This window comes from Coturnix japonica, chromosome 2 (genome assembly GCF_054131305.1).
Source record: "Coturnix japonica strain WE chromosome 2, WE-NBRP24, whole genome shotgun sequence".
NCBI lineage: Eukaryota > Metazoa > Chordata > Aves > Galliformes > Phasianidae > Coturnix > Coturnix japonica.
This window is the reverse complement of record NC_140664.1, coordinates 55,079,435-55,099,366: the sequence shown is the minus strand read 5'-3', so window position 1 is coordinate 55,099,366 and position 19,932 is coordinate 55,079,435. Positions and strand designations below refer to the sequence as shown.

The following is a 19,932-nucleotide window of genomic DNA, read 5'->3' as shown; positions in this document are numbered from 1 at the left end:
TCCTTATGTGGACTTACTTGGAAACAGATCAGAGAAATACTGATAGGGAAAAAAGTAAAAATGCACAACAATTTAAGAGGTGTGATGTGACAGTTTAAATTCAGTGAATGAAAAGGTGTGTAATTCAGAAACACAATGCAACACAAGCCCTAATCATATGATGTAATGTTACTCACTCAAGTTTTCAAGACAGCTAAAGAGCTGAGGCTTTACAGACCCCCACATCAATACATTTTCACCAAACAATATCATCTACAGCTTACCAGTACTTATATTCCTACATACATTTATTGATGTTTGAAGAAGTCCAGGACAGCTGTGTCAGGCCTGGAGCAAGGGCATCCTCAACTTGCCCTATGAATGGCTTCATTAGTGGTTTCAGCACAACAGGAATTCCATTCAGATGCTCTTGGTAATTGATCAATAGATTCTGAAGACTGTAAGACATGGTCAAGTGTAGAATGTGCTTATTTCAGATACAGAAAACACACAGAAATCCAGTCATATTTTCTGCTAGTACGAGTTGCACATCCTGACCCTATGTTAAAAATTAAAGTCCCTCCTAGTTCTAACTAGATCTCTCTCTCCTTTCAAACACTGGAACCAGTCTGGAGAAATAATTATTTCCAGGAAGCTACTTATGGCAACTTTCTTCCAAAGAAAATGAATTACAGTCAAAAATAAGGAAATTGAAAACACTGTATTTTTCTTCCCTTCTTCCTATCTCACAGAAAAAAAGGGGGGAAAAAGAAAAAGAAAAGGAAAAAAATAAACAAAAAGGAAAAAAAGAAAAAAGAAAAAAGCCTTATGAAAAGACACTTATAAGAAAATCTAGATTCATAGTACTCAGGGCACAAAATCCCAAAGGGGCCAAATTCTGAACCACTATTTCTATGACAATGGAGCTTCATAACAGAGCTCCAATAACAAGAATTAGAAGTCAGTGCAGCTCAGAAGTCAAAGATACACAACAGGTTATTAACAGGAGCTGCCGCAGAAAAATGGTAACTGTGCTTTATGCCAGATTAAAACCATAACACTAAATATTGTTACAAACAGTGTAGTGAGAGAGTCTATTCACAGAATGCAGAGTATTTTTCCAATGTTACTTAAGGCAAAATTAGTGTCTGAATATTCCTTCTTTGCCTACGGAGCTCGTCTGAAATCTCTTTTTACAATAGAAAATAAATTTGGATTGTTTTTTATTGTAAACAATTTCTTTACATTTTTGTTTCCCTTGGATGGCAAATATTAGAACTGTTGCTTTTCAGAAGAGTGAAGCACATGGAGTTTGATTTGCACATTAGAAATTTCAGGTTTGTTTTGAAACACTCCGTCCATGAAGAATTCATGAAAAATGTGGTATTTCAAGAGTGAAAGACTGAAAACTTTAACAATAGAAAGGGGAGTTGAGAGGATTTCAATTCAGTTATGGAACTCTTTGAACTTTGTCCTTTTTCGTCCACTTCTATATAAGAACTACTTAAAGTACACTCCTTACAAAAAGGACTCTTCTTAGACCTATCATCCTTACTTATAGACTTATAATGAAACAAAAGCTTATAGGCATTTTCTAGCAATGAGAATTTTCTGGAGATAATTGCATATTAATAATAATAATTGCATATTAACAGTATTACTATGGAATTGCAGGGGAAAATAACTAAATTTCAGTTAAACTGCATCATAGTGAAAATTTACAACAAATCAAAAGCACATACAGCAGACTCAAAGCTAAAGATTCCTATCTGCAGATGAGAATCACATCCAGAAAGTGTTCACTCACTCCATATGATGTCTTTTAATCCGTTCTTCATCTGCACACAAGCCAAGGACAACATCTGGAACTTTAAAATTCATTTTTTTCAGGTACTTTGTTTCATAAAGTACTTCCAGGACCACTGGATCCAAGTTTACAAGCAGTTCCTTCATATAGTGGTAACGGGGGGGGAAAGCAGCAGGGAGAGAAAATAACAAAGCAGTATTTTAGTAGTTCAGTGACTGCATGCAGTTTGTTACATGTGGAAGATATGACAAGATATAAAGGACTAGACAGCATTTTTTTAAGCTGATCCCCATGTTGGAATTTCTACAGAGATCTCCAGGCTTCTGTACAAGTGTTTTTCCAGATTTTCCAGAATAGTAATCATCCAATAGCTTCCACTGATTTCATTGTCCTATGGTTTCTTCACTGAGCCCTAAACACTTGGCTGCTGTGACTTCCCAAGTCTGACTCTAGTTCTCCATGGAAGCCTTCTCAACTCAGTTTCTCCATCTGTAGACTGAGGAGAAATGTTGTGTCTCCGTTTATTCTCTGTACATTTCTTAGGGCATAAAATGCTAATAATGTGATGAATTAAGTTGAAAATCTGGTCCTAGCTTTCCATTATGGAATCAGTCATTTAAAAAATGTCCATTTTAACTCTAATTTCTTCACATTGCTGCAGAGTAAGTCAACTGTCTCAGCAAGCAATACTGAAAGCAAATTAGTGACTGCAATATAGGCAACACAGTGATGCTGCACATTATAGAAGAGCCTGCAATCTATTTAAAAACTCCTTGTTTGACTACTATTTTGGTTAACAAAGAAAAAAAATACATGAAACAATACATAAAAAGATGTAGATAAATCTACATCAGACATGCACTTGATGGGCACTGCCTCTTACATGTCCTGAATGAGGCAAGGGGCTTATGAAGAAGGGAGATGGTTATGATTGTATCATAACATAAAAAGGAAAAAATAAACAGTTTCATCAATTAAAGTAGTTCATTTTCTATCCTTATTAATTTAATGCTGTGGTTGTCTTTGCATGATATGAGTGAAGTATCACAGGTAATACTCAACAGTGCAGCAGTAATACAAAATAAATCCTACTTACCTTGGTTTCTGGGTGCCTGACAAGTAAGAAAGCATATAGAGCATTTCTAGCCTGGTCAGCAAACCTGCACCAGGCTCTATAATAAATAAGTTCAAATTCCAAAAGAACTGCAGCCATTTTATTGTAGCTCTTAGCAACCTTTTTCATTTCCAATGTCTGCAAATAAAATAAAATATAGAAAATAATAATTAAAAAAAGTAGAAAAGCAGACACCATTCAATCATTTTGATGAACCTAACATAATAGAAATGTCCTCCAGTAAGGTTTTCCTCACTACTGTTAGGAAAACAAAACAAAGTTCCATGTTACGCTATTTAAGAGATAGGGTAAAACAAAGAACAAAAGAACAATCTCATCTAGAATACTGCATCCGCATGTGGAGTCCACAGCACAGGAGAAACATGGACCTGTTGGAGCACACCCAGAGCAGGGCCACACAAATGATCCAAGGGATAGAATACCTCCCTAGAAGGAAGGACTGAGGGAGCTGGGGCTGTTCAGTCTGGAGAAGATAAGGCTCTGGGGAGACATGAGAGCAGCCTTGCAGTATCTAAAGGGGGCTGTAAGAAGGAAGGGGACAGACTCTTTAGCACACTCTGTTGTGTTAGGACAAGGGGAAATGGTTTCACACTAAATGAGGGAAGATTTAGATTGGTTATAAGGAAGACATTTTTTTCAGTATGAGTGGTGAGGTACAGGCACAGATTGCCCAGTGAGGTGGTGGAAGTCCCATCCTTGCAGACACTCAAGGCTGGGCTGGACCAGGCTCTAAGCAGTCTGATTGAGCTGTAGGTGTCACTGCATCTAAAGCAGGAGTAGATGATTTTTAAAGGTCTCAGATTTCAAGCAGCATTTAGACAGTGCTCTCAGACATAAGACTGGAATTTGAGGTGGTCCTGTGGGGACCACACTAAGTCCAGGTATTGGACTTAGTAATCCTTGCAGGTCTCATTCTGCTCAGGAAATTCTATGGCTATGTGAAGCATTTGAAGTTTAATATCTCAGTCCTCTACATTATAAAGTATTGCAGTGAGAAGGCTCTAAGCATAGGTCCATGGCCAACAATGCAGTGATTAGGAATAACACAAGTCCCAGAAGGGACAAAAGAATTTGCTGAAGTCATCAGCTTAAAATCTCAAGAGAAGTAAATGTTCCGAGCCACAGAATAATCATGTTGCAAAAAGAAACTGAGATCCTGGAGCAACTAATAACAATATCCCGTTAGATAAGCTTGAATAGAATTGTTAGAAAAGTGAACTTAGGAAAATAATTTCTTTCTGTTAATAATTTGGATTAGAATTTAGCATAAACCATTCCCTGCTCATTTCCAACCTTCAGAAGTGTAGGTTTCTTTTTAAAGAATCTCATTGGATGGTCAATTTTTCTGTACAACTGCTGAGCCCACATGATCTTCCCTGCTACCTAAAATACAAAAGATACAAAGTTATATTTCTATTAACTTAAAAAGCCAAGACAAAATGACCTTTCTCATTTATTTCATTCTTACTGGCGGTATATTACGTGGTATAGGTGGATTTTCTTTTTGCTCCTGGTAGAGTTTTTGCACAAAGTCTAAGTCTTGACTGTATTGCTGAAGGACAATGATATACTTCTCATTAAGATCAATTTGATTTTCTCCTATTCGTTCAAGCTTCATCAGAAGTCTCAGCATCTGTTCAGTCTAAAAAGAAAGATGGAACGTTTACAGCAAAAAATGTTCATAGTTCAGATAGTCACTGTTCATAAAGCCTGGTTATTTCTATTTATAACATAAGTTATACAAATTTGTAAGTAATTTGCTAAGAAGCACAGAAAATGGTTCCAGACAAGTCAGTGAACTTCAGTGTTTTGTGCCATCTAAAATATACTTACCATAGCCTTAATGAAGAAGCTTCAACCACCACAGAATGCTGCAACATTTATTTTATTCTGACCCTCTAATCCTTACTCTTTTTTCTGTAAGCAGCTGTAGTAGAATACCTAGTTTTCCTTCTGCTTCATTTACATCTCATTTCATTGTCGGGGCCTCAATAAATGAACAGTGCTGACTAATTCATTACTCCTGCCAGTCTATCAGGAATAACTTCGAAGTGCAACAGGAAGCATCCTAAATATGCTCTTGTACAATAAAATTTAAAATCTGAGTGCGGTATCTTTTACTTTCACAATAATTAAACTTAATTGCATTTGTTTAAAATTCTCCATTTTCCCTTTAGATCATCCTATGCTTGGAATAACCGAATTTGAATTCAGTTTTTTTAATAGTTACAGATATCTTCCCATTATTTTTTGTTTGTTTGTTTGTTTGTTTCTATCAGGAATCACATAATTGCTTTTCCATGTAGAAAACAAAAGCTAACTAGCTGATGAATCTGTACTATTTTCCAGTAAGTGAACATCTAGGAGTTTAAGAAACAGAATTCTGTGTTGAGCTTGCCTGTTCAGACTAGTTATATATTTGCATATATAGATATGGGCAACCTACAAAAGACCTTCCAGCTTGAAGTCTTGCATCTGACGAGGCAATGAACTGAAGTCTTCCCTCTGCACTTCAAACTTCTCTTTCATTTCGATACTGACATACAACAAAAAAGGATCAGTAGCTTGGCTTTACCTCTTTGACTTTTCCAGCAGTAGGAGAATGGGCTGCAGTAGAACTGTTTACCCTCAGACTGCATGTACTGTTTAATTATCTACAACAATTCTACCTCAAAGCTTGGAACTTCTGTCAAATAAGAGTTGTTTCCTTTCACTGGGCTCAAGAAAATTATGTCGTGTGCCTCTACAACAGCTTCAACTTAGTTTTCCTTTTTTTTCTTTTTCTTTTTTTTTTTTTTTTCTTTGTTAAAGGAAAAAGGAGGTACCTAATCTTTGAGAGGAAAGATAGGGAAATCACCACAGAAATGAACATTACTTATGGACTTCTGCAAGTGAGTATACAGAACACAGGACAGGAAACACTGCAAGAGAGCAGAGTAAGAAATAAACAGCAAATCAGTCCAAAGGCGCTGGAAGAAGATAGAGCCACATAAATATGACAGTCCAAAACACAGTGAGAGAAAAGAGGACTATTTTAGTGTGTCAGTATCAACAGCAGGGTCAAAGAGGGATGAAGAATATTAGGCTGAGAAAAGAAAATAAACCAGAAAAATAAAAATGGGGCTATATAAAGTTAGTAAGGAAAGATGGTACATGCAACTAGCAGTAATCATCAATGAATGATGATGACTTTCAGCACTTGTACACATATTCTGACAGTAGTTTCTTGTACACTTGATGTCCTTCTACCTTATCTCAGGCAGCCCCAGCATAGCACAAAACAACACCAGTAATGACGGATTACAAGAGGAATTGTGGATACTCAGCCTTTCTGAACAGCAGAACAGGAGCTTGCATTTGTGAAATTACTTACAGTTAGAGTCTTCTCGAAACAGGAATCCACAAATTCTTGTATGGACTCATACAATCTTGCAATTTGGTTCTTAAATTCCAGGTAATCTTTATCAAACTAGAAAATTGTAAAAGGAAAAAAATAATAATCTGTACTGTTGCTTTATTTTATTTTTTTTTTTCCATAAGGTTTCTGGTTAATTTGCTTTATCTGCCTAGTATGTATGTTAAAGAGAACATAGACAGGACCAATAATGAAGGCATGAATAGTCTAAGCAAAGCAACCAAAAAAACTAAGAATTATTAGGCTATATAATTATAGCCCCATTGTTATGAGCACAGTGGACAGCACGGGAACAAGGACAGGCAAAGTAAGCTAATAACCTCATCAGAGAGAACATGGTACACTTAATCAGCTACTCCCAGCACTAACACAGGAGAGCACTCAGCTCACTGTAAAGGTATGAAACTCATCAAGATTACCAAACCCGGTGGCCTCTCTACAGCACTTTACAGACTATGGAGGGTTATTACTATAAGAAAGCCAAAGGTCCTCTGGACTTAAATGATTTAAGCACACTTGCAAGCAATACTTCAGGAAGCCAGGGGAGTAAAACATTTCTAGAACTTCCATTGAGAGGCTGTCAATCCAGTAAAGCAACTGAGCTACATTTCCAAAAATTAGCTCAATTCTAGGACATACAGTATGTATTTAAATCTGAATCTGAGTCTGAAGCTCTTCAAAAATCATATCCATGTGACTCAGTACTGGAGGTGACGTAATTAATTTCTCCCTCTGAAATGCTCATGAAATGGTATGATGGAATTGATACTGCCTTTATTATTCCTATAGAGTAACATTAAGTAACTCTTGCACTTACTAAACTGAATTTAATGCACTGACCTGTCTAAATCACTCTTCAGTCTGCAGTTCAAAATAAATGCATCTCAAAAACAGACAAGTTTAGGAAATGTAGTTTGTACCATTACTCATCAATTTTATACAAAAATACATGAAATAAAAAGTGAAATACACCAAACTATTGAACTGTGGAAAAATATTATTACTGCAACAAAATGCTATATTCACAGTTATATTTGGTCTTCTCTGCATAACTTCAATGAATAACACAGGATTAAGGCATTGATTGTCAGACAAATGCTGAGTGCATGTACCTCTTTTTTCCTGTGATCCAGAACATCATACATTTTCGATTTGGTATTTGTAGCAATGGTCTGGAAGTGAGTATTGATCTCTTCAATTCCTTCTATTTTTATGCGCTGGAGCTCTAGTAGGCTTTCCATAATATTACTCATATCTGAAATTTTCTCCAGACGTTTACAGAATGTGTCAAATTTTCCAAAAATATAGTTTTCACTGATGATAAAAAAGCAACAAGATTATTACGTATATCTATTTGCATCATTTTTTCTCCTTCCTATTTCCTATATTCTTCCAGAACTATTATGAACTTCACCATTAAAGCACTGATGTTGCAATAATTACAAATCAAGTAAAAACCACTTTAAAATAACAAATACAACATAGAAAATGCTTAATTCTTATATCTGTCAAACAAAACTTTTTCCATATTTCACAGGGGTTATTCTTGAAAGAAATACACATGAAGAGAGATCAGAATGTGAATGTAAAATACGCTAAGACATGATTTATGCTTGAAATACCAATACAGGTAAAGCTCCCCTTTGGCACTGTGATTGACAACCCAGACCAGTGCTGATTAAATATAACAGAAGTCTTTTCATTTAAATTCGTTACTCAGTTTTTTGGACTTTAGACCACATCAAACACATGCATTAATCCATCACATGCATAAATTCCCTAAATTCCCTTGGACATCTGTTAAATCAACAAGAAACTGGCAAAAACATGTCATTGCTTACTTCTTGAAGGAAAAAAAGAAAAACAAAAGGAAAAAGAAAAAAAAAAAGAAGAAAAAAAAAAACCAAAACACCAAAACCTCTGCAAGCTTTGCTCTGATTATAACAAATATTACATTTTAATTGAGCATTTAACTTCTCAGAAAGCCGGGAGATACCATGACACCTCATTTATAAATCTTATAAGTGAATGCGATTCAATGATAAAGCAAACTGTGTACCTGAAATCAAACTGTCTGTCACTTGGATTTTCCTTTAGCTTCTCCCTAATTCTCTGAAAGGATGTTTGGTACTGTTCTTTGAGGAAAATGCATTGCTGTATCCTCTTCAGCAATTCTTCCCTGGGCAAACAAAGCACAGAAGACAAAATCATCATGAAGGAGCTGTACAGGAACATAAACTAAAACAGAATATTTAAGTACGGTGGCAAAATAAGAATAAAAAATTATAAATAATTGATTGTAGGCAACTTTTGAAAACTGCCATTTACCCACAATAAAACACTGAAAGAATTCTTTTTTTTTTTTCCGTCAGATTTACTTTTTTGTCTCACAGACAGTTAACTTTGTGTCATCTTTGACTTGACTACACTTGACTACCTATGCATTGATGAAGTTTGTAATGTCTTTTTTTCTCACTTCAGTAACCATAATCTTGATTGAGTTTTCAAGAGATAGTTTTAATCATTACTTTTCTAGTTGCTAACTTGAGATGTCATGTTCATTTTCACCCTTCTCTGAGGTTCAACACATGCTTAGTATTTGCTCTAATACCGTGGCTCTTGCTATACCAATAGTTCTACCAATCACAACAGAAAGGAAGTACAAAATTAGTCTCTAAACATATCTAAGTAGCAAACTTATTGTACATCTATCTTTTTAACTTTAAGGTGCCTCTTTAGCAACATTAATCCTCCTCATGTCCTCCCCATATAGCACCGTATGGTAAATATAGTAAATACAAGTTTGAATGACATTCTGTCATCCACATACCTCAACCCAGAGTACAGCTGAATTGTAATTATGATCCTGGTATATATTATCCCCTTTCTCAAACTGACTTTACTGTTCATTGAAGGCAAAACATAAATTCAGATGGACCTTTGCCAGTCTGTCCTTGGAGTTTATTTCTGAAGAATCTTAGCTCCAAGTTCTAACAGCTAAAGTATGTTTTGGTCCAAAAAGGCCACTGAGACAATATATTGAGTATTGTATACTGATATACGTTACATGCAACTTAGCAACAGGTTTTTCACAACACACTGTATGTATGATTTGGCAGAATACTTAATTCTACATAAAATGAGTAGTCACTAGCTTCAAATTAACATGGGAAGGAGGGCCTGGTAGGAGAACCAGTGGCAATTAAGTTTACCTTTTAATAATTTTGATTCCTTTAGCTGTTAAATCTCCTTCTCTGGAGATATTTAAGACCCGCCTGGATGCCTACCTGTGTGATGTGGTGTAGGGAGCCTGCTTTGGCAGGGGAGTTGGACTCAATGATCTCTAGAGGTCCCTTCCAACCCCTACAATTCTGTGATTCTGTGATTCTGTGATTAAAACTCCTAGTTTTAACAAAAGAAGATGAAATGATTAAAATCATCACCTGTCCAGATCCCAGATTTTAGAAACACCTTCACGTAGATATGTCTTGCATGTGTTAATCATTTGATTAGTGATTTTAAGAAGAAGAGATGTCATGCACTCTGAAGTGTTGTAGTACGGTGATGTACAGTAGATCATACAGACTGCATTCATTAAACTGGGTATGTGTTCCACCACTGTAACCTACATCAGAAAAAAAAAGGGAAAGTCAATAATTCAAATTTCCTAAAAACATAACATAAAATGTCATTACTCTGGGAATATGTAGATAAAGATCTTTTTGATTGTAACATCTTGTTTTTGTGGACATCAGTATGAACTGAAACATCTAATTCAGATGTGGAAACCTAATATACTCTGTCTGACAGAAAAGAGCAAGGAATTGGCTAAGATTAAGTGAATAGGGTTTTTCCAGAGCTGGATTTTCCAGAGGAAGAACAGAGGCTGCTGAATTCTTTTTGACCATGATTTTCATTATGTTAAAGCACTGTAGCCTAATTTGCAAAGAAATATGAGGAAAAAAAGTGTATGCTGGTACAAAAAAAAGTTAGCTTGCTGAAGGAAGTACAAGAAAGCTGTTATTTTCTCATTTTGCATACATCTGTACAGAAAAGAAATCTGGAAGGGGAAAGAAAGTCAATAGTAATTTGTGTTTCACTAAGGATACAGGACCACAGAGTTCTCTGTCCCACAGAAAATCGGAAGTCAGATATATTAAGAACCCATCACAAGAGACAATGACTGCCCTAAAACAGGATAAAAGAGTACTGCATCTAAAAGTCAAGTCCAATATGGTGGAAGAGTGACTATTTGCAGAATAAAAGCAGTAGAAAACATGAACTATTGCTTATTTTCCCACGCCTTACAATTATTTTCTGGAATTACAATAATTTTCTACACAAAAATAACTAATATTATCCTTGTCTTATTCAAAATCTGTGAAGTTAATTCACAAATGCCATAGAAGTTAAGTCCTCTACTAGACATTAAGCATAGGAGTTCAATACTGAATGAAAAAAATAGCTTTCATCAGCAAAACCCTTGTCTAAATTTCATGTTAACTGCTTTTATTTAGTGTACCACTTACAGGAGAAGCATTGGACAGTATAGCAAAAAATTTATCCAGTGTATACAGATATCTCACATTGTCTTTAGCTTCATTGGCAGCAATTGTTATACTGCCATCCTGAAGGGGGAAAAACAGAAGAATTAATACTGTTAAAATTTACAGAAGATGTTCTTGTGCTTTTACAGTTCATGCTGCAATTCCAAAACTTGATGGAGGCACAAGTTCCCTAGAGTACATCAGGGCACTTCCATCTCAAGCATCTCTTTTTAACAAGCAGTTGTTAGGTGATGTTTTGAGATATGACTACTTTCCTAAACTGTTTCCAAAATAGGACAATACCTTTACAAGTGGTAGAAGATTTACATTCTGGTATTTTCAGGTGTCAAACTGCCTGTACCCTGCTTACAGTTTGTTTTCTGACCTGTCTACAATTTTAGATAACAGATATCCACTCCTCTGAAGAAGCTATTATGCTACAAGCAGCAGCCAGTTTTCAGTAATTCTAGAAACAATCTGATAAACTTTCAGATATCACAACTGTTGGACTATATAAGGTACAGCTGGAGAGACAAAATACTGTTGTATTTCTGTGTTGTGTTACTTTTGCACCATTCCACTCAGTATCTTTAAGACTGACTTCCTTTCAAGTTATCTGTTTAACTTCAGGATCACTGGTGTTAAAGTGTTTCAACAAAGAGAGTATAAACCACAGTATAAAAAGAGCATAAACACCAGAACTATTCTTAGCATTGTGTGCTCACTTCTGTGTGTATAACAAATGCAGTACTGCATTACTTTAAAAAAAAACACATAGTAATTACCAACTCTTTCCACTGCTTTAATGTTTTTGATCTTGCAGCCTGAAGAATACTTATAGTTTTCTTTACTCTTGAACTCTTGATGTCATCTAAAAGGCTTTGAAGAAAGAGACACATTTAAATTTCTCTTGGAATCAGAGTTCATATTTATTCATAATTTTACAAAAATAAAAAACAAAGCTTCTTTCTTAACCTGTTAAATAATGACATTCTTGACTTCCAATGTTCCAGCTCTGCAGATGGACCAATGTCATCAGCTTCCCTTCTCATTTGCTCACTCTCCACTAACACCTGTCTGATCTGCTTGATCCAAATCGTTAACACCTCTTCAAGTTTCTCTGTGATCTCTGTGTTACTGCCTTCAAAAATCAAAAAAGAGAATAGTCTCATGAGTACCAAAAAATCTTAAACTTCTTTTTTAACTACACAGATGAAATGTTCTTGGCAAATTTATACTAAGACTCCATGTAAACTCAGTATATTCAAATCACTGACCAGCAACAGGAACAGATTAAGATTATAACAAGATGCACATGTAAATTTCTTATGTCTACCTCATCTTAAGAGCCATCAGTTCTTTTCAGGAAGTTGGCCTACATAGGCTAATACAGGGCAGAGAGTGATGGCAGAAGTACTGAGTGGTTTGGTATGACTTCACTTTGAAATTCCTTGCAGTGATAAGAAATGGTGGAAAGCTATTGTTCAAAGGATATAACCACCTATTTTCTTACATGTTTATATATACATGTGTGTGTGTGCATCTTTTTTTGAGTCCCAGTCTTTGGATTTAATATTGGATAAGATTTCCCCAGCATCAAAGAAAGCAAAGAATATACACAACAGTGCATGGCTTAACTTGACAATTACTTAGCCAGCAAACCAGGATGAACAGAGGCCAGTGTCTACATGATCTGGGAAAGAACTTCCTAATTACAACAAATGAACTACAGTACAGAATAGATGATTTTATGATTAGACAGTTTTAAATCTGCCAAGAGTCAACAGAAAAATGTATACAGGTCATAGAAGATGAATTAATTCTTCAAAATAAATGTTTACTAATGACATAACATTTATTTTCTTGTGAATGGCATCACTGTTGTATTTGCTTTGTTGTAGGAATTATTTACCTGCTGTTATGTAGTCAGATGGATTCTGTAAATTGCTGACATAAGTATCAATATCCACTTCCGCAAGCTGAATTCTGTCTTCCAGATTCTGTCTTGATGATGACAAGGTGTCCACAAATCTATCGACTGAATATAGAAAGTCTTGTATCTGGCTGTTCTTCAGACCTTCTTTCACAGCTCCCCAGTGCTAGTTATTTAACAGTTAATGAAAGAAAAGAAAAAGAAAAAGAAAGAGTAACAAAAGGATCATTACATTCTTATGTTATTTAAATTACTTATTTATTAGAAAGCTATTTCTTATTTATGACGGTATACTAAGGTTTATTAGTAAACCTCTCTAAATATGCTCATCAGTACTATGGCATAAACACTTCAAAGTGTGCACTGATTTGATAATTCTGTTAGATAATGTCTTAACTAGGATGGAATCATTTACTTCAGAGTGCCTAGTATGATGCTGTTTTGATTTTAGGAGAAAAACAATGCTGATAACACACCAATGTTTATAGTTTCTGTTAAGCAGTGTTGCATAGAGCCAAGACCACCCACAGTGAAGGGTCCACGAAGCTCAGAGGGAGCAGAACTGGGACAACTGACTCTAATTGGCCAAAGGGACAGTCCATACCATATGACACCACGTGAAAGGAGCTTTGAACAGGGTGCGAGTTCATTTTGGTCTCTTCAAAAATAAAAGACATCTTCATGTTCTCACAAATCATTTTTCTTTATTGTTTTTTCCCCATCCTAATTTGGCAACTTCCAAACAGAAAAAATAGATTCTAATCAACCTTATTACTCCAGGTTTTGAGAAAATGGGAGCATAAATTAATAGGATTTGACTCTACCATTCTCAAAAGACATTGAGTTTTATTACTTTTTTTTTTTTACTTCTGAACATGTACTTCTAGAAGAAACAGAACCAACTGTGATGCTTTCAAGCTCCTTAAAACAAGTACAACTAAACGATGCTGGATAACCTGGCTGAGACAGTGCCTCCTGTTTACACTCTAGAATAAAACTATGGACAGATCTTTTGCTCTACCAGAAGGACATGATACTTCTTTCAATCCAAGCTTTACATAGATAGAATTAAATGATCATGGTTTTGCCTTAAAAATGAGTGGCTGTTATGCCACTGCCATAAGCGTTGCGACTGCTGCTATTACTTGAAAATAAGCAATAACTGTACGAATTTCAAACACTTAATTACAAACTGCATGCCTCTCATAAAGGCCTATATTAGAACTGAATATTTTTAGGTCCAGCTTTTTGTTCATCAGATGCACAACATAGAGCAGTCACTAACCTTAATTCCAAAAGTTCTTGAGAAAAACAAGAAACCTACCTGTTGGGATTTAAGCGCTGGTATCATGATCTGGGACAAGAACAATTCCAGACCCTGAAGAATGTTTCCATTAGAACAATCAAAGATGCCAAAATTCACTTCCTTTGGGAAGAAACAAAAGCTAATAAAATGTATGTAAACTTTTACATTATACTATTCCAGTAAAATTCAGTACAAATATCCCGCATAACTTACATTCCATGAGAACACTGTCCCCTGATACAGAATTTGGTTTGGTGACCACAAGAAAATCAGTGGGAAGGCACCAAAGCAGATAACTGAGTTCAAACAACCATCTGGACAGGTTCCCAACCAAGCAGGACTGACAGGGCAGGAGAACAAGAACCTTATAAACTACTTCAGCACTTCTGGATCAAGTATTTGTAAAGCCAATGCTGTAAAGCACATGACTGACAGGAATTGAAATACTAATTTCCGTGACTTTAAGTGAAGAACTTTTGTTACTACTTTTGCCTGCTCAAATAGAACACATTAGCCTATTAGTGAAGAATAAAAAGAAAATACCTATATTACTAAAAAGAGCGCATGAATATTTTTGAAAAGATAATTTCAGGCTTATTACATTTTCCTCTCTCATGTCTACTTTTTAGAATCACAGAATGGCCTGGGTTGCAAAAGGACCACAATGATCATCGAGTTTCAACCCCCCTGCTGTGTGCAGCATCGCCAATCACCAGACCAGGCTGCCCAGAGCCACATCCAGCCTGACCTTTAATGCCTCCAGGGATGGGGCATCCACAGCCTTCTTGGACAACAAGGATTGACTTCCTTCATGAAAAACTACAGCAAGTATTTCCCATGCAAACATGGGTATCTCTGAAAGCTAGAAAAGGTTGTTCTGCTACTTTTCTTATACCCTAATAAAGCTTTTGGGGCTAAAAAAGACCCTCGTTTTAATTTCAAAGATGAAATTAAATATCTAAATATTTTAGAAGACAGAGGTTTTAAAATACAGCATTTCCAAAATTCAGTTTCATTCATTATCAAAAGATCTCACATCGAGGACTCTACTCCTTGCCTCTACAAAATTTATTTTTCATGGTACGTTACTAATGAATTTTTATTATTTATTTTTTGTTTTTAATAATATTGCACATAGCTACGTTTGTCATAATTAGAACATTACTAAACCTCAAATACCTTTTTGATGAAAAGAAACCTTTTTTAAAAACACAGCTAAACATTGTCATGAAAACACTCCCCACTTCCTTTTCTGATTCCTGTAGACCCTCGTTGAGTGAGTAAAGGTTTAACAATTTTAAGTGCACTGCAAACACTGCAAGATTTTTGACTAACCTGGCAAACATTTGATGTTGTTATAACTTTATCTGACGCCCTCAGGAAAAATGCACAGATTCCTGTGAAGTTCTGTGAAAAGCACAAAATACCAAAATACATAAAGATAAAAAGAATACTGGACTGAGCAGTCTAGTATCACATCTCTGATATGAAAATGCAGTTCAGGGAAAGCTTGTGAGCAAGACTTCTTCCTATGCTCCATTCCCTCACCACCTGCAATACCTGAGAGCTGCTGGATAACATGTTCCTGTCTAGTTATTTTAGCATCCATTTATGGACCTATTCACATTATTGTCTGTTTGTTGATTCTGTTGACATAAGTTCAGTAAAGAAAACTTAGCTTTCAAACATTTAGAATTCGTTTCATATATACTTAGACCAGAAGGAATCATCTTAAAATGGTGTTTTTCTTTTTCTTTAATGAACTGGAAGATTAATCCAAACTTCTGATTCGAATATTTTAAACGCAAATTTTCATCCTTTTTATGGACTGCAGTAATGTAAGTTTCAAATCAGTTCCACAAACCACGCTGATTTTTAATCTATTAAATAAAATGACTAAAAAAAAAATTGAAAAGCCCTTTCAATTGACTTGGCTCACAAACTGTTCAAAAGAATGAAGAGTCTTGTTTACAGCAAATACAATTCAATTGTACAACTTAATGTGTGTTATTCTTTGTTACACATTGAGCTGATTTTACACTATAGCACTGTGCTGGGCAGTATGTGCATGAGCTAACAGAACATCAAATGCTTTCTACTGGAAAAAGAGAACTCGTGAAAATATAATTTTGTGCAGAAAAATATCAACTTTGGTCTAATATTCTATTTTTCAGTAAGAAATCTCAAATAGAGATTCAGTGCCACTGAAATTTGAAATCTAGTTGTTTTCAATCTATTCAAGAATTGAAATGAAACAAGCCATTTCTCATTTTCATTGTTTATTATTTTTATTATCATTTTAAGGGTTAACCAATGAAAACTCTCCAGGTTTTCAGGGTGTGGTACTGTCATAGTTCTCTTGATGATGGGTTGCTTCAAAAATAGAAAAATTCATCCACATCTCATGATTATTCTTTTATTCTTCACTTCCTGTGAAAAATGACGAAGAAGCCCTTACATAGCAATACCAGAGAGTTATGCTAACATACTCTCCCATTATTCAAACAGTTCCCTCACCAATCCTCTGAAAGCTGGAAAGAATTCTGCAGCTTTTATAACAAACACATTAACGATGTTAATGTAAGCACAATAGGAAGACAAAACCAAAAAATCACCTCACTGCCTTATTCAAAGAAAACTGTAGATGGTTCATCTAATTGCTCCCAGAAGAAATCCGCGGAAAGAAAACAAATTAGAAATCCTAATGACACTCTTGAATAATACTTCAACGTTACATAATGATGCAGGTATAAGAACTAGAATTAAATAACTAATAAACATATTTTTGGGATAATGTGCAGTATTATTATGTTCTATTAAGATAAAGGAATAACACTACTGTCAGAGAGAACCACTACTATAGCACGAATACAAGGAAATACAAAAGCACTGAAAAGGTGGGATGCCACATTCGGCACACCAACAAAAATGTTGAGACCTGCAATTTTTAACAAGGTTTTATTTGACTTTCTCTCTTACGAGACAGCAAAATCCATCAGTACCACTTCTTTCCAGATCAGCTTCACTACATTCCAATCTCAGTTTAAGAAATGTGGGGAGAACATGAACTAAGTTCTCGAATACCGAACGTGAGTTATAAAAAGTTGCTTTAACACTGCAGAGCTATTACAGTAATCTACCCCTACCCCCATTTTCCTTTCCAATGTCAACTAAGGAATTTTTCAACCATACCTCTGTAGAACCCATGGTAAGAAATAACTTCTTCTGAAGGAAACTGTTGGTTGACCCATCTGACCTCAATGAAGCATGTGATGTTTGCTAGCAATTGGATTATAAATACAAGGTTAATACAATAAAAACTACCCTTATAGACATACATTATCATATTTGAATATGTGAATAATAACTAAGCTCACTGTGAATCAGTGTTACCCAGGCAGAAATTGTGAAGTTGGATTTATTTGGGGAATAAGCCTTGCATTAATTTGACTGCACCAAGTAAACAGTTTCCTCATCCTGCTATTTCAGAATAAATAAATAAATAAATAAATAAATAAAATAATAGAGGGAAAAAGAATAAGAAAATATATAATGAAAGCAAATATGAAGTGTTTAATGGAGCAGTTTCCTCCATGGAAACAAACTAGATGTCTCACAGAAAGAGTCATGTGACTAGTCTGCAAGGTCTAACTGTGAGCAAGATTTTGGAGGAACTCCATAAATTGGATCCTGCCAACAACATGGATAAATTTTGTTTTATGCCTGCATCTCTAATCACGTATCATAATGAAGAACCTTCTTTCAGAGAAGTCGTGCCTCTCATATTTTGTTGGCCATTTCTATGATACTTTTTATGTAAACAAGAACAGTATAAAACAATGCCACAGGGCATTCTCCTGCTTACATACAGGTCAAGATGGCAGCATCTAAAGAATGAGGTTAAGATTATTTTCCATTTTCTTTGGCATAAAGAGAGAAAAAAAGTCTCTACTAAGATTTCCTGAATTATGCCACAGTTATATGATTAAAAAATAAATAAATAAATGCTATTTTTGCAGAAGTAATAATAGAAACATACCTGCAAGACTTCTTGGTAAAAGAACAGTAACTTTTTAAGTCCGTTAGGAGCAAAGAATTGTTCTATAAGTTGAAACTAAAAAGAAAATTACAACAGCATTAATTGTGAAGCAGTTTCAAAGAACTGGAAAATTTGGCAAGGTATTTAATACCAATAATTTAATGATAATAAATATTTACCTTGTCATCAGAAATAATGGCCTCCTCCACTTGCTGCTCACTTAAGTCTATTCCATCTGATAACCTTGATATCAAATACTTGTGTCTTTCATCTATCTGAGCTCTTCTCTCCTCTTTGGTGACTTTAGCTTGCTTAGCAAGCTCTTTCCTAGTTTCACTGGAAAGTACTATACTTTTCTTAGCAGTTGTCTAGAAAATAAAGGTTTGTTACAGAGTTTTCCCCACAGTTATTTTATATTGCATTTAAGGATAGTGGTTTTTATTGTTAATCTTTAAGGTGTTTTCTTAACTACTTCAAGCAGGATCAGTAAAAGATTATGTCAAAGGAAGAGAAAGCACAAATAAAAATCACTATTACTTATTAAAAATCACTAATAATTAACTTGTTAGTTCAAAATTACTTCCCAGCATACAGCTGTTACCACAGAAACTTCAGAACAGGACCTCAGAATCAAATATGGATCCTGACACTGTAATGGCTCTAATTCAAATCACAGCTTTATGAATCTAGCTTCAAAACTTCTAAATGCCCGTACTCCAGATCTGAGAACAGATCCACTCCTACCCTCTCAGCATTTTAACATACAGTATCAAGTTATTATTTCAGAAAGGAAAATAAAATGAATGCACTATAGAATCAGTCACCACTGGAACAAATAAATAATTGACATTTAATGTACGAAGTACATATAGCTAGTAGAAAAGTGGTAAAGAAGAAAATTTATGCAGACAAAAGGTTTTTTAAAGTCTTCATAACAGTGTGAACAGACTAAATATGCTAACTAATATTTTTAAAACAGCATTTAATCTTCGGAAGCTGTACAGAGAAGAAAAGATTTGGGTCAAAGCATCACTACGCTAAGCATTCCTCTTTGCACGTAGCTCCCAGTAATGCGAGTGCCTGGAATGCCTAGAGTGTTCTTGTAACTCACAGTCTTTAATGGAGAAAAACAATGACAAATTACTTCAGCTTTCCAGTACTCTCAATTGGGAACTACAGTTGAACAATCCTCTTCATAGAACAGAACTGTTTATAATCAATCAAACAAACAAACAAACCCAACACCTAAACATCAATCACTGTTGGTCAGTACCATTCTGATGTTTCCATAAGCCCCACCTTAGTTCCTTCTCCTCTACAGATTCCTGTCATATGTGTCAGTCTCTTATCATCTCTGGGCCTCATGCTAACAGCTGGATCTCTTGTGTTTGGCTTTTTTGAGGCAGTATTTAGTTTCTCTTTCCCCCAGGTCAAATGTTATTCAGCAAAAGCCAAAAAAATCCCACATTACATAATGTAAAATTATTATAGATAACAAGGATATACATGCTTATTGTTGTTAATTCTCTAAAAGCTTTACAGCAATGCAGCTTTTACTCTCTCTGGTGGCAGTTCTCTCTGGAAGAAGAAGAAGAAGCAGCTACCACATTTTAGAATATGTTTTACCTCTGATTCACAGCATAGGGGAGTGTAAGGGAAACAATTGTTCACAGCCTGAACCTCTGATTAACCATTTGAGGCAAGCAATGAGTGAGTCAGCTGTGGGAGCACAGGTGAAGGTAATTCAGCTGTGCTCCCAGAAGGGGTGGAG

At 35.3% G+C, this 19,932-nt stretch overlaps 1 protein-coding gene across 1 annotated transcript in view; it reads right to left on the bottom strand.

The window, feature by feature from the left end:
* Window positions 1-19,932, bottom strand: part of LOC107309909 (dynein axonemal heavy chain 5-like) — a 140,147-nt gene that overhangs the window by 117,436 nt on the left and 2,779 nt on the right. The window contains exons 4-21 of the mRNA XM_085539832.1: window positions 18,341-18,529; window positions 18,162-18,236; window positions 17,315-17,401; window positions 15,458-15,529; window positions 14,141-14,242; window positions 12,796-12,982; window positions 11,859-12,024; window positions 11,669-11,762; window positions 10,866-10,964; window positions 9,780-9,961; window positions 8,396-8,515; window positions 7,449-7,650; window positions 6,295-6,390; window positions 4,390-4,563; window positions 4,215-4,304; window positions 2,883-3,038; window positions 1,787-1,926; window positions 286-437 (exon numbers count right to left, since the gene is read on the bottom strand). Of these exons, the coding sequence (XP_085395958.1) occupies window positions 286-437; window positions 1,787-1,926; window positions 2,883-3,038; window positions 4,215-4,304; window positions 4,390-4,563; window positions 6,295-6,390; window positions 7,449-7,650; window positions 8,396-8,515; window positions 9,780-9,961; window positions 10,866-10,964; window positions 11,669-11,762; window positions 11,859-12,024; window positions 12,796-12,982; window positions 14,141-14,242; window positions 15,458-15,529; window positions 17,315-17,401; window positions 18,162-18,236; window positions 18,341-18,529 (2,383 nt within the window). The remainder of the gene's footprint in view (window positions 1-285; window positions 438-1,786; window positions 1,927-2,882; window positions 3,039-4,214; window positions 4,305-4,389; window positions 4,564-6,294; window positions 6,391-7,448; window positions 7,651-8,395; window positions 8,516-9,779; window positions 9,962-10,865; window positions 10,965-11,668; window positions 11,763-11,858; window positions 12,025-12,795; window positions 12,983-14,140; window positions 14,243-15,457; window positions 15,530-17,314; window positions 17,402-18,161; window positions 18,237-18,340; window positions 18,530-19,932) is intronic.